This window comes from Solea solea, chromosome 10 (assembly GCF_958295425.1).
Source record: "Solea solea chromosome 10, fSolSol10.1, whole genome shotgun sequence".
In the NCBI taxonomy this organism is placed as follows: domain Eukaryota; kingdom Metazoa; phylum Chordata; class Actinopteri; order Pleuronectiformes; family Soleidae; genus Solea; species Solea solea.
The window spans coordinates 12,415,048-12,430,227 of NC_081143.1; the positions used below are offsets into that span (position 1 = coordinate 12,415,048).

Genomic DNA, 15,180 nt, shown 5'->3' on the forward strand with positions numbered 1-15,180 from the left:
GGGGGTTCATATTCAGTAAGATGATAAGATTTGTTGTGTGCACAAAGAGAGAGAGAGAGAGAGAGAATGACAAACAAAGAGTGGAAGCAGTGATCCTAAAGGACGGCTGGGGATCAAAGTAATGACAGAACAGCCAAGCATCAAAAATCTAACACGCTGAGTCATATTCACTTGTTCCTTGATGTTCTGACCTTGATATCAGAAATGTTCCTTACACAGCTGGAAATGAGGAACTGTATCTAAATACAAACAAAACACACAGCCATTTGAGAGAGAGTCATAATATACACTCTTTAACATTACAATCTCAAATAAAACCTTTAAAAACAACAACAGAGAAACCTCATACTGAATTGCTTCATTAGCTGTTCACTAAACTTCAGTCCAGACACCTTCATCTGCTCAGGTTTCTTTGGTAAGAACAGTGGTTAAAAATGTCTTTGTGTGGTTTACTTGGAACCCTAACCCTTTGTCCATCTCTATCATGGAGATCTCAAGTAGAGCTGCAACTAAGGAGTATTATCATAATATCTGTCGATTATTTTCTCGATTAATCGCTTTGTCCATAAAATATCAGAAAACCTTAAAAAATGTTGATCGGTGTTCGTCAAACCTGGAAATGATGATGTTCTCAAATGTCTTGTTTTGTCCACAAACCAAAATGATTAACTTTTAATGATTTCATGATTTCTTTGTTATCCAGAGCAAAGAAATGAAGAAAATATTCACATTTAAGGCGCTTAAACAATCGGAAATCTTGTTTTAATCATGAAAAAATGCTTCAAACCCATGAATCGATCATCAAAATAGTTGTTTAGTAATTTGGTAATCGATTAATAATTCATCGATTCATCGTTTCAGCTCTAATCTCAAGAATTTTGAGGGTCGTTATGGTTTGGTTTGAACGTTTATGACCCTGGACAGGTCATCCGCCTATGACAGAACCAACGGATATTCTCTTGAACTTGCCCAGTGAGGCTGTACGTGAGAATGCAAATATCAGCATCAGTCACTCCAGACATTTTCCAGGACTTCTCCTGTCAGATCCCTATGTGAAGTTCCTGGCAATGTGTGAGTGAGCTTGGGAGTGCTACCTCCTACATGTTCAACCCAGGTGCCATCAATGTGGACATTCTCATTCTGACCCAAACCATCTCCTGCTGCTTTCGTCATATGCATATGGAATACTGTGGAAAATGTCTGGACCCATTCACCAGAAAGAAATCCCACAAACACAGAAAGAACATGGCAATTTCACACAGAATGGCTCCAGTCATGCGGGGTTGGAACAGAGAAACTTCTTTTGAAAGGCGGGGAACTCTAAAAACAATATTGTGAGAGGTAACGGTGCCAACCGTGCCACACTACCAACAAACCGGGTCTCTCGAAATGGATGAAAAAACCTGAGGTAATGATTTGCAAATCATTGCCTTCGGTAAAAAAGACAATATCTTTGCCAGAGAAACCAAAGTAAGTAAAGAACAGAAATGGACAAAGCCATGGTAACTGCTGCAAACACCTCTTAACAACCCTCTTTAAAGGCCAAGTCATACTTTCCAAGTCCACAAGTCCGCCAAGGTCCACTATGGGCTGCATGAGGTAAATGTCGTCAACCACACATGTTCACATTTATACATTTGTGACCGCGGGCACTGTATGCATGTTACAGGTAGGACAATATAATGGAGCGGAATAAAGTGTGGCTTTAGGTTCACAAGGGGTGGAACTTTGAATTGACATGAAGCATCATTTTAGCATGAAATGAACTGCAGGCATCGAATGTGTGAGACACAGAACATTTGGCAAGGCCTCACTTCTGTCGAGTCCTTGGTTGGTTTAAATTCTTTGTTAGGTCATACGAGAACAGAGCAATCAGTACAAGATGTTAGTGAGCGTGAGGTTTCTCGGGCCGTTTCCATTCAGCCCTGCGGTGCTTCATTTGGACCAGGGTCTGACCATGACCAATATCCCACCAGAACGCTCAGGACTTGAAATGAAGAGTGGCAGCAGATTCTCTACTATACTCTGCTGGATTAATGACACTTAGCCCGGAGACATCGTTGGGAAATGTTACACAATCAGCAGGTTTAGAAGAAGTCTTTGTTTCCTCTGCCATGTCTGATTATTCTCCTCTGTCGTTTATTATCCTCTCCTCTTTCAACTCCACCATCCTTCTTCATCTTCACCTCCTGTAACCACCCTTCCTCCCTGTTCCTCTGCCTCACTCTACCCATTCCATATTTATCTCAGGATACTATTACTGACCACACACGCACACACACACACACACACACACACACACACACACACTCAGGACTAATGGCACTTCATTAGCAGCATCTCTGACAGAGGCTGAGTTAATCTGGATTTTAATCTGATCATTTTTTTCCTCTTTAGACCTTTGAACACCTGTCCCCTCTAGATTGGATATACAGTATTCAGTATATATCCAGTGTGTGCGTGTGTGCGTGTGTGTGTGTGTGTGTGTGTGTGAGAGAGGGAGAATTTGGCACCCATGACTCCTGCTCTCTGCCCATCACATTAGGAGCTAACGTTAATCCTCCTCTCACACACACACTCATTGAGCTCTCTGACTGGCAGCTAAACAAATCATCTTGCTCACAATACATGGACACACCCACGCGCACGCGCACGCGAACACACACACACAGCTTGATTAATATTTTTCTCATTGATTCATGCCCAATTTATACCATATTACATTGCATACTGACTGACTTCCAGGAAATCTGCACTTTCTACATGACACACCATCATTCTCTCTCTCTCTCTCTCTCACACACTCTCAAACACACACACGCACACCGTCATTCTTTCTCTCTCATACACACACACACAAACTATTTCAAATGCACAAAGGTAAAACATCAAACATCAGTGAGCTAAAACAAATGAATGAATTAAAGTTATGTAATGTAGGATCTGATGACAAGCCAGTGATACCAATAAACTCTGATGGACAAACAACCATGTCTTCAGCCCAGGTACAGTATGTTATAGCATGTTATACAAACATGATTATGTTGTTTTATTCCTCATAAAATGAAACCTAAACCCAGGAAAAAAAAACGACAAAAGAATGATAGTAATGATAGGGCATGTGACTGTGTCGTATGGCATAAAGTAGAATTTTGGAGCTCATTTTGTGTCGTCATGGTGCCAACCTGAAACTCCCCAGTGACAGTGAAGGGGGGAAAAAAAAGTTAGAACACAATGTGACTTTGGAAGAAATAAATGTTCTGCTTCTATGTGTCACAGAACCAGCTTACACTATCTCTACTAAGGTGGAGCAGCAGAGATCGATAGACAGTGAAATATTATCGTATATTTTATAGGATGTGTGGCGTGTGTGTGACTCTACTAGCAATAAAAATGAATGAATACACTGTACATGGGGCAACGGTAGTGTGTGGGTTCAATTCCCAGCTCCGCTAGTCTACATGTCCTTGGGCAAGACATATGATGGATGGATGATAGAAAATGGATGACTGCTAAAAGTGTAGTGTAAAGCAGCTTCGAGTGGTCACCAAGACTAGAAAAGTGCTGTCTAAATAGAGACCATTTGCATAAAGCAAGACTATGTGTCCATGGAAATGGACAAAGTATTAAACATTTGGAAAATATCCATTTAAGGTGCTGTACAATCAGTTTTAACATCGTAATGTAAAGTTTAAAACCGTTTACCAAGAGGTTAATTATCCCTTGGCTTAAAACATACTATTTTTCAATCCAGCATGAAAACCCCTGGAGATTATAATCTGATTTATATCTGAAGATTTATGCTCTGATGTTGTATAAAGTTGAAGAAAGGGCCATGGGGCACACACATATCTTCACTGATCCCTGCTCCACACACTTCTGTCTGCTCAAATAACCGTGCTCGTCGGGGGGCCCACAGGGGGGCATCCATTTTTCAGCGTTGCCATGACAATCCAATGAGGAGGGGGTGTTTGGTGGGACCAGTGCAGTCACCTTGAAAAATGACCCTCTTATTACCAACGGTCTCCCGGGAAATACTGTACACACACTCCGTCTCTATCGCACACACGCACACACACACACATTACTAACTCTATCTCCCGCAGTGACTCACACACACACACACACACACACACACACACACAGACACACAAAGATCACTTTACATGCTAATTGGGCGACAAGTCTTTTAACAAATAGCCATTTAATGAGTCTCTCCACCGCAGGGCAGAGAGAGTCGGCAGGACGTTTGAGGTCAAAAGGTCACACATATTACATTTACATGGATGGAATGAACAGTCTCTGATGTACGCCTTATTCTTATTAAAGAAGAATTCTTATTATTCATCAACACACACGCGAACAAGCTTTCCCTGGATGTTCTGAATTCTACATGTTGAGGTTTTTGGAATTGAATCTTCATCACAAAGCCAGTTTACCGTACAGGCACCAGTTCCATTCATTTTTGCAGCACCCTTGTCTGCCATGATGGTGCTGGAGCTCTATTGGACATCTTAAAATAAGGAAACATGTTGTCTCAGGTGTAACCGAATGAGCCTTTTTGAGCCACCTTAAAGGCAACATTCAGATTACTTTTTATTATTTATTATTTATTATTATGTTGTTCCTTTCCATCTGATGATCAGATTTCTGAGTATGACTCACACAAACACCAACAGTCAAACAGCAAAGGATAAACAGAGGTAACAGGATGTGAGATACTTTTTTGACTATTCATGCAAAATTGCACGCTAATGCATGAAAAGTTGCTTTGTTTTAAATTAGCGATATCTTCATAATCAATGAATCTGCCAGTTATTTTCTCATATAATCAATTAGTCGTTAGGTCCATTAAATGTTTCCCAAACCTTGAAATGATGATGTTCTTGTCTTGTTACAAACCACAATGATTCAGTTTTAATGATTTTAAAGATAAGGTGAGATTATTCTTGGTTGTGCTGTTCAGTAACTTTAAGTTTCCTTAAAAGTCAACATTTGCCATATCCCTCACTGATCAAACCACCAGATATAACAGATATATTTACTGTATCTAAGCACATTTACTGTAAAGGAATGTTTGTGCCACTTCTGACTCATGTTGCCGATCTTATTTATACTCTGATCCACTGATCTAATTTTCCTGCAACCTCCAGGAGTCCTGCATCCTCTCACTGACTCACACGCCAAGACCATATTAACACATGTAGCAGCTGTTATTTAAAACCTACAGTGCGTCTGCTCTGCTTCACTCTGTGATTACCTCCAATTGGAAGAATGTCTGACAGTCAGAGAACAAACCAAAGTTTCTCATTCAAACAGAAAACGAGGGCAGTTGTGCATTTTATCAAGATGCCTAATGGAGAACGATGCCTCAAAAACCCTCGGCCACTATTTAAATGAACTAATTCGCTGAATGCTGATCCTGCAATGACAGAGTTGTTGTTCTGATGTGGCAGGGAAACAAAGAAATCTTGTTCTATCTAAAGTTTTTAAGTCATAATCACAAATTAAAATCAAGTATTTATTAGATGTATTACCACCTCATGTCACTAACAATAATGTGTTTAGCACCGAAGCCCAGATAATTATCACTGTCTGTATCGATTAATGTCATCTTATTTTCTGACCAATCAGCAAGGTGAATATCAGATGTGCCTGATGAAATGTTTGTTGAATTTGTTGAAAAAGCATACAGGAAATTTAACCCACTACAAAGAAACTGGAACTACAAGTCAAGTCACCACGTCCTTTAAATAGTAAAGTGAGGATTTCAGTGGCGCATGAATATCCTCATCTAAAACCAACCTAAAGAACATGACCGCATGAATGTATAAATAAATAATAATAAAAATAAGTGTGCTGTAAGAACAGTACGTACAGTCTGTGGTGAACGTGTGTGGTTTTTTTTGGTTTTTTTTGTGTGTGTTTATTTTCAGGTTCTAGAGTGAGTGAGTGAGAGTGCCTGTATGTGAATAATTGATGATTGTCAGGGATGCCGGCAGAGTCACATGATCCTCTCTCCTCCCTGGTGAATTGTAGCGTGGAGGATGTTTTCCTCTGTTTTGTCCTCTGAGGCTGATCGCTTCATGATCGGGGAGGGAGAGTCAAAGAGAAATGGTTCCGAGCTGGAAGACGCAAGGGACATCATGCACTAACAGTGATTGACAGTGGAGAAACTTAGCATCCACACACAGATGCTGATAAAACAGCACAAGCGGATTGTCATTTAGCGCATTCAACAGGTGCAATTAGTGACGTTGTTAATTTAACAAACGTTAATAGAGAAAAAAAGGCTTTAATAGAGCTGAAGTGTCTGACTTGAACGGTGTGTTCCATTTTCCGTAATGCAAACACTGCTATTTTTACCATTAATATCACTTCTGTCAGCAGTGAGAGACATGAAGCCTAACCATTGATGTATAAAGTAAATAAAATAGGTCCCAGTACTGACCCCAGTGGTACTCCAATATTACAGTTGAGGTATGTAGAGTAAGTATTCCCAATGTGTACACTTTGTTTCCTGTCAGTTAAATAGGAGTGAATCCATTTAATGGCATGTTTTGAAAAGTTAAAAAAGATCATTTAGCTAAAAGTGTGTGGTTCACAGTGTCAAAGGCCTTCTTAAGGTCCAAGAACACTGCACCTACTTCACCACCTTCATCTAGTTTGGATTAACACTCGCCAAGAAGTAGCAAGTAAGGAGTGGTTTTTGTCAAATCCAAATTTCATTGGGTGCAGAGGGGTTTGGCTTTTGCATTATCACTGGGGATGCATGGTATGGTTCCAGTTGGAAAGCTTTGAGCCAGTTCCTCAGCTGAATTTATATATATATATATATATATATATATATATATATAAAAAAGTCGTTCAAAGTACTTGCTATCATAGCGTCATCTTGGATTCCATTCATTTTAAGTTCAGATACAGTTGTTCTCTGTTCATTATCCTTAGCAGTTAATTTATTAAGATTTCTCCAGCTCAGTTTCTCATTACCATGTGCCTTGTTAATGATTCTAATAAAAAAAAAAAAATCTGCTTCGGCCTTTCTTATATTTCTTAATACCTTATGTCGAAGGGGTTTGAAAATACACCTGTCACTATTATGCCCTGGAAGTCATAGTCTGAATACTCCTGCTTGTATACGCTTAGTTCTGAGCATGCACCGAAACTAAAAAAGCAGAAGAGGACGCGGCAATTGACATCTACGTTGACATTTAACATCTCTGTTGCAGCAGCTTTGTCTCACAGCTCCATCGCAAAAATGGCAAAAGTCATTATGGCCATGATCCGAAGAAACTGTACTAAACTTTTGTACAAAAATAAAAAAATATCATTATCAGTAAAATCTTAAAGTCATCCTGAGTGGGTTCTACAGACAAATGTGAGCCAAGACGGTACTGCAAGTTCAGCTCAAATTTAAAAACGGGACTTTTTTTTATTGTATAAATATGTTTAAAATAAGTGGAAAATATTTCAGATTAAATAAAAAAAACAATATTATAGTTTTGCTTCTGTGAATGGATATTTATGGACAATGAATTCACACATTTTTTTCAGTAAGTTTTCAGTCCGTTTAAGAATGCCGGGTGGAGAGGAGGGCGAGAGATTGACAGACACACTGAGAAAGAGTCCAAAGTCAAAGCTCTCAATTTACCAGTTTAACGTCTGCATAAGAACTGGGAAATGAAGACAGCGATGGATGATATTTCTGCTCTGCTAAAGGTTGAGTCAGTAAAATAGATAATAGTGAAGCTGATACAACCCTCTACTGTCGGCTCTCTCATTAAAGCTTTGACCACAAAACACAGGAAGTCACTGTCTCTAGTAGAACTGTGAATTTTGGCTGCACGGTCTCTGCCGTGTCCCCGCGAAGTCACTCACTTCTGGCTATTGTCTGCAGACTTCAGTGTTCGTTATAAAACACGCCCAGTGCCATGTTGTGAAAGCACAGGTCAGTTAGTGACAGACAGCTGCACCAGCCGGTCCTTCAGTGAAATGTCTGCTCATGTTTATTACAGTCATTTGATTCCAGGCACGTGTGTCAGGGGCCACACAGTGGAAAGCACTGCAGCCTCACAACAAGAAGGGAACTGCACATTCAGATGAGGTCAACAGGACACTGTAAATGAACCGTAGGTATGAGTGAGATGTGAGAGGGAATGGTTGTGCGTCTGTGTGTGTGTCTTTGCCCTGGAATGGATGAGCGACCTCTCCAGGGTGTGAGGACAGGTCGCCTTTTGCGACCTCAGGTGGAGGAGAGAGCAGGAGAAAACTGGACTCTGACTCAGACTGGAGCTTTGACTACATTCAGATTTAACCCTTTAACACCTAAGCCTCAAAATGTCTGTCATAAAAGGGCCAGAAAATGTCCTGTGAGTAAGTGTAACTTTTTGTTATTTACAATTTACTGCATGTCAAAGTAGTGTATTAACAATTTAAAATGAAGAAAAGTTTTATTGAGAAAAAACACCGTGGTTGTACATGAACGGTCCTAAAAGTCGGTAAATGACATCATCACCTAATTTGCATAATTGGCCGTGTATATGTAATTGTAATGAACGCTGTAGGAGAGAGGCATACCGTCCAGATTTTGCGTGTTCAATTTCAAATTTGAACAGTATAAAACATAATAAAAGGCCAAAAAATGGAAACTATGTACAGGTGTTTTTTCCAACTCTCTCCTCTCTGTTAACAGAGACGCAGAGTCGCCGGCTTCCTGCAACAGCACAAGTGAAAGTGACTTTTTCCAGTAGCACAAAACGTCACGTAATTGTGCTTTTTAAGACTCTGTTGTGTTGTTTTCAAAAGATTTGACATAATGTGCAAGCGCAGATTCGTGTGTGTTCCACAGTCGTGTGCTGTGTGAATTCTTCTTCTTTTTTTTTATTTGTATGTCAGCTTTTCAACTGTGCCAGAGCAAAGCACTGGAGCCCAACTTGGAACTCAAATCAGACTCAACCTTGACGACGACTTGGACTTGGAACACTGAAGACTTGACTCAGACTGGACTTGAGCTTGAAGACTCAGAACTGAACTTATGCATCGATGTCGATCTGTACATGAGACAGATTTCAGCAAATAAGATGTGTTTTGAATTGTTAAAGACACGTCATGTGAAGCTCACGCATGTGTAAAATGTCATTAAATCAGTGTTTTTGCAGTGGTGTGTGTGAGTGTGTGATGCTTAGAGGGGTTGTGTATGTTTTGCACAAACCATTTAAAAAAAAAAAAAAAAAGGCAGGAGGAATATTAGAAACACATTTCAATATAATGCCTCCCAATACACATCCCACCCCCACCACAAATGACAAGCTCAGGAATAAACATGTGTTGTACTGGAGTGAATGAAAAGATGAAGTGAAAACACAGCTCGAAATAATCATTATTTATTATTCATTTATAAGGCAATTACTTTCTTGACTAATCGATTTGTTGCTTTGTCCATAAAATGTCAGAAAATGGTCATGAGTGATGTTCAGTGTTTCCTTAAAAATGACCAAAACAGTAAAACTGATAATATTGTATACAGTAATGTGTTCCCTGAAGGAGCTTGTATGACAGCAGAGAGAATGATATCAACACATATCAATAACTACTGTATTCTTTACACCTCCATCTCACTTGTCTATATATAACTCCGAGCTCTCACTGAAGGCATTACTTATTTATCTGTGGGTATTGATAATGCAAATATATCCTTTATCTATTTCTTAAGGGGGAAAAAAACAAAAGCGTATGAAAGAAAAAAGGAGGCTGACACACAAAATTATGAATATTATATAAAAATCCAAGCAAATCAATTAACCAGTGATCAAAATAGTGGATCAGTTGAGAAACCCATGAATAATTGACTATTACTACTCATCAGCACTGCAGCCTTATTTTGCATTAAACATTAAATAAACAAGGATATAATTAAAGGCTCTTATATGTATGTAATTGAGACATGGAACAAGTGGAGGAAAGAAATGATGAAATGATGCTGCAGCCGTCACACACACACACACACACGTGCAGTCACAGAGTCACAGAGTGAGTCACACTGATAATTAAATTGCCATTAGAGACTAATTTGAGCAAATCAACACGGAGAAACCCCCTCCCTCATTTTCCTCTGTCAATCACACACACACTCACACTCACACATCCATCTCTCAGAAATATTCTGCTGGGTTTGAATATACTTGTGAGGACATTGAGACTCTGACTTATGAACCAAGCCTTAAATAAAAGCTGCAACATGAAAACACACACACACACACACACACCAGGGTTGACAGTTTAAAGTACTCACAGCCTCTCGGTGCCTTTGGGGACGTGTTTGGGGACGGAGTGGATGCCCAGGCCGTGACAGTCCACCGTGCTGCCCAGGCAGCTGCAGGGCGCAGGACACGCCTCCGCACATCCACCACCTGCCAGCAGCAGCAGCAGCAGCACAACACTCCACAGCAGCATCATCCACAGCCCGGACTGAGGGGCCCGGCGCGGGGCCACCACCGTCCCAGACCCGGCTCCATCTCTTCTTCTCCCAGCAGGCATGCTGTTATCCTGCAGCGCTCCACAACACTGCAGGACCAGAGAGTGAGTGAGTGAGTGACTTCTTTCACAGATAGATATATATATATATCTATAAAATAAAAATTAAAAAAGTGGATGAAAACGGTGCAGTGAGTGAATTTTAGAGGCAGAGGCAGAGACACAGCAGCAGCAGCAGCAGCAGAAGTTGAGCTGAGACTGAACGGCTGCCACTTGATCCCGGAGTGGCCTTTCAGAGAGAGAAGGAGAGGAGGGGGAAGACGACAACTATATCCTCCTATTTCTCTTGTCCCCAGCTTCACAGCTCCCTCCAACTGCCTTCTATTCTCCTGTGTCTTCTCTCTCTCTCTTATTCTCTCTCTCTCTCTCTCATGCAGCCATACAGTGTGCCTGCCTCTCCCCTCCACTTTTCATTGAGTCATTGTGTAGTGAACAGCGAGCCACTAGAAAAGAAGAAAAAAAGAAAAGGGGGGGGGCTCCCTCCTTGACACACACACACACACACACACACACACACACAGAGCAATCATCCATCAAAAGCTTTTACAAATAACAGCACTCAGACTCCTCCCACACCTCTACCCCACACACACACACACACCCAGAGTGAACTCACATCTATTCAGTGACAGCAGTAGCAGGGGAGCCCGGCAGCCAGCGACGCCTGCCTTTTTCTTCTTTTTTGCTTCTCCCTCTCACTCTCTCGCCTCGTTCCAGTCTCTGTCTCTCGCTTACATGCACACTCTCCTCCCCCGGGGGCAGAAAAGAGAGCCCGAGGCTGCACGGACATGATGAGACAGAGACGCAGAGGCAGGAAGAGAGGAAAGAGAAGAAGAGGAGGAGGAGGAGGAGAGGAAATCATGATGAGGCTGAAGCATCCGACCGGGAAGCTCCAGGGAGAACGTGGGGACAGAAAAAGGAGGAAAACAATTTGTGGAGAGACAGAACAATAAATGTGACATAAAAAGGGGGGCGGAGGAGAATCCTGCTGAGCAGGAAATGTGGTGATAATGTTGTTTTGTTTTGCTATAAATCTGAATCAAACTCAGGAAGAAGGTGGTGAAAGAAATGCCATAAGGTGCCACAGAGCTTACTCTGAAGTCTATAATTAATTCACTGGCAAGGCTTTGAAATTCAAATAAGGCCCCGTCTTAAAATCTCCACAGAAGTGTTGGTTTCAGCTTTTGTGACTGTCGCATCACCAAGGAGGAGAAAAAGGAGAATGTGAAGGACTGAAGGTACGATGGAGAACACCTGCTGCACTGGACATTAACACACGTGTCAAACTCAAGGCCCGAGGGCCACATTCTGGCCCGCAAGATAACTGACGTCTGTCCTGCTCATAAAAAAAAGAAATGAAATAAACACATTAAAAGTAAATGTTAAATGCAGTTTCTCCCTTTCTTTCAGCTTTAAACATCTAGTAAAAATGATTGGCTAAGATACAGCAGATGAAACCATGAGATGAGTCATTACTATACTGCTGATTTGAATAGAAACTGATCCATAAATGATTTCCCACATACTCTTTATGGCTCTCCTACATGTATGTTCTTTTGTGATGATGATGATGATGATGACATACAAATGATGTGTATGTAACTTTGTATGTAAGCAGTTATCCAATGCTTGATATTCTGCCCTTCTGATGCTATTCCACGGCTTTCATATTATTATTTGACCTTGTCTGACCCTCAATCTGGAAAGTTTTTGATATCAACCCTCTCTGGAATTGAGTTTGACACCCCTGCTTCAGTTATTGCTTCTCTGATAGAACATGAGAAACCACGCCGGCTGCGAATAACAGTTCAATCACGAGATGATGTGGACGAGGAAGAGCCGTGCACACTGTGCTGTCACTGCAGTCTGAGGAAATGGAGTAAATATAACAAAATAAAGATTCATCTTGGGTTTAAGTGAGTTTTTGAGCCAATTCCTTAATGCATCTTCTTATTTTTTGCTTTACTTTTTACAACATAGAACCAGTGTTGCAATGTAAGGAAGTACAAATTGTTGTTTGAATTTTCATGTATCTGTACCTTACTTTGTTTTACTTTTATTTCTGGCAACTTCCACTTTCACTCCACTGCTTTTAAATTAAATACAGTATATACTTTAACGCCTCGCCATCTTCATTACACATTACAACAAAATAAAATCTGAAGAAATGTGAGTTAGTAATGTAACGCCTGTTTGTTGTCATGCCTCGCACACGGGAGAATTTGTGTTGTTGTTAATGTTGAACAAGTTCAAGCATTTACTCGTGTTATATTTGTACTAAGGAAACCACAATGAAATTTGTTGAAGTTTTATCAGCTCACTTTAAAAAAACATACCTTTACTTCTTCAATTTAAGTACATTTTATATCACTTTTGATAATAAAGTAGAGTTAATGTCATATACTTTAAGCTTTTTACTTAATTCATATTCTTAAGGGTGACTTAAACTTCTACCAAAGTCATTTTCTGATACAAAAAACACCATCAGTATCACAGTTATTTTGATTCTTCCTTATCAATTATCTTCACTTTTACACCTAACCACATGATTTCTTATTAAATTGAACCAGAAACACAAAAGTAAAAGCTACGAATCGTGAAATTTTAGAAGCTGCAAATTAGAACGCGACATAAAAAAAAATATAACCAAACGTCATTGTGTCGTCAACCTAAGGTGAGAATAAAGGCCAGAGTTTTCATCTCGTTTGCAGCAGTTTCCATCATCATCAGTATACCAGTGACTCCGCACGGTTATGTGGCGTGTAATTAGATTTTCCCAGAGTAACAGATTTGATTTTAGGGCGTTTGTTTACAGTGCAACGAGCAGCGACTGGAGGGCAGAGTTTACACAGCTTTTTATTTACCAGCACACATGAGTGATTATTGCTCGTGGCCTCACTTTGTCTTCTCCCCGCAGACCCAGTGTGACGGCTTCATTTAACCAGCCGCTCTTCAGAAGTGATGGGAAAACAAATTGGCCACAGGCAGAGCCCGGCTGCTTCCCTTTGTGCAGATGAAATGAATGACTCATTCAGCGATAATCTGCAACAAAGGGGGGTTGGGGGGGGGACGAGATGTTGACATCTCCTGGGGGGTGGACTCCCTCATTTCTGGGTCTGTAATAGCTTTTTGAGGCAGGGAAGGTGGGGGAGCTCCTGCTGCAGAAGCGTCTGTATTGTTGTTTTTTTGGAAGAAGCAGATGTTTTTGTCTTAAACCTGGAGATTTGGAACTCATTTGTGAGCTCGCTGACAACGGAGAATCCATCTGTTGATGAGATTAACAATCCAATAAAAAAAATGTATTTGACACTGGAGTACATAACTTTTGAAAATGAAATTAATCACTGTTACACATAAATAACATTGTGCCGATGGAGTTCACACAATGCTTTTACACTATAAAATTATCCTTCTCACTTAGAAAGCTTTATATAACCTCACACCATCTTTCCTCTCCAATCTCCTCCACATCTATTCTCGCTCTCCCTCTTTGTTCTTCCTCCTCCATCCTCCGTTAAACACCTCTTGCTCGACTTTCCACCGCGGTTTCCAGAGCCTTCAGCCAAGTAGCTCCTTAACTATTGAACTCTTTTGCCTTAAACCATCCTTGACCTCCTTTTGCATCCTTCAAATCCCGGCTCAAAAAGTCATTATCGCTCTAACATTCTGTTGTGAACCGACACTCAACATATTATACTCTTACTTTATGTAACGCTTATCTATTTTCTTCCAGACAGGAGACTCAGTGGACAATGTTGTTTGCTGTTGAGATTGAAATGTGCAGTGAGAGTAGGGGACAGGTGGATGAGCCGGGAGAGGTGGAGGTCTGCACTGGAGAGAAGAGGAATGAAGGTTAGCAGGAGCAAGACAGAATTCCTGTGTGTGAATGACAGTGAGACAGGTGGTACAGTGAAGATGTGAGGAGTAGAGGTTAAGAAAGTGGGTGGGGTCAAACTTATCAAAGCAATGGGTATTGGACAGTAGAGCTGAAGAAGAGAGAGCAGACAGGGTGGAGATGAGTGTGAGGGCTGATGCGCGACAGAAGGAGAGCAGCAAATGTGAAAGGGAAGGTCTACAAGACGGTAGTGAGACCTGTGATGATGCATGGCCTGGAGACGGTGGAACTGTTTAAAAGACAGGAGGCGCTGGAGCTGAAGATGCTGAGATTTTGGTTGGGAGAGACCAGGATGGACAGTATTAAAAAGGGCATTTAATCCAGAGACAGCTCAGGTTGGATTGTTTGGAGATAAAGTAAGAAAGTGAAGGTTGAGATGGTTTGGTCAGGTACAGAGGAGGGATAGTGATTAGACCTATGCAGGAGTTTTACCCTAATATAACAGCTTCAGAGACATTGTGGTGGGTAAATGTCTTGTTGTGTGGACACTGAGGGCTCTCTCCACTCCTCCTACTGTCTGTTAGTGGGAAAACCTGCCTTGCAAGTTCAGGGCTGCTGATCTAGAGTCCTCAGAAGCAGGGCTCACAAAATCTCAGGTCTCACAAGAAACACAAATTGGTTTACAGCACTAAATACACACACACACACACAGCAGTGCGTTAGCAGTGAGTTTTTATAACAGTGAAGATAAAGAGGTGGACAGTGGATGGATGTTTACAGTGGTGTCGTAAAAATACGTAACCTGAAAC

General features: G+C 40.9%; 1 protein-coding gene across 1 annotated transcript in view; it reads right to left on the minus strand.

The window, feature by feature from the left end:
* Positions 1-10,884, minus strand: part of LOC131466999 (slit homolog 1 protein-like) — a 67,089-nt gene extending 56,205 nt beyond the window's left edge. Inside the window, exon 1 of the mRNA XM_058640659.1 lies at positions 10,295-10,884. Coding sequence (XP_058496642.1) covers positions 10,295-10,539 — 245 coding nt within the window. The 5' untranslated portion in view covers positions 10,540-10,884. The remainder of the gene's footprint in view (positions 1-10,294) is intronic.
* Between the last annotated feature and the right edge of the window lie 4,296 nt (positions 10,885-15,180).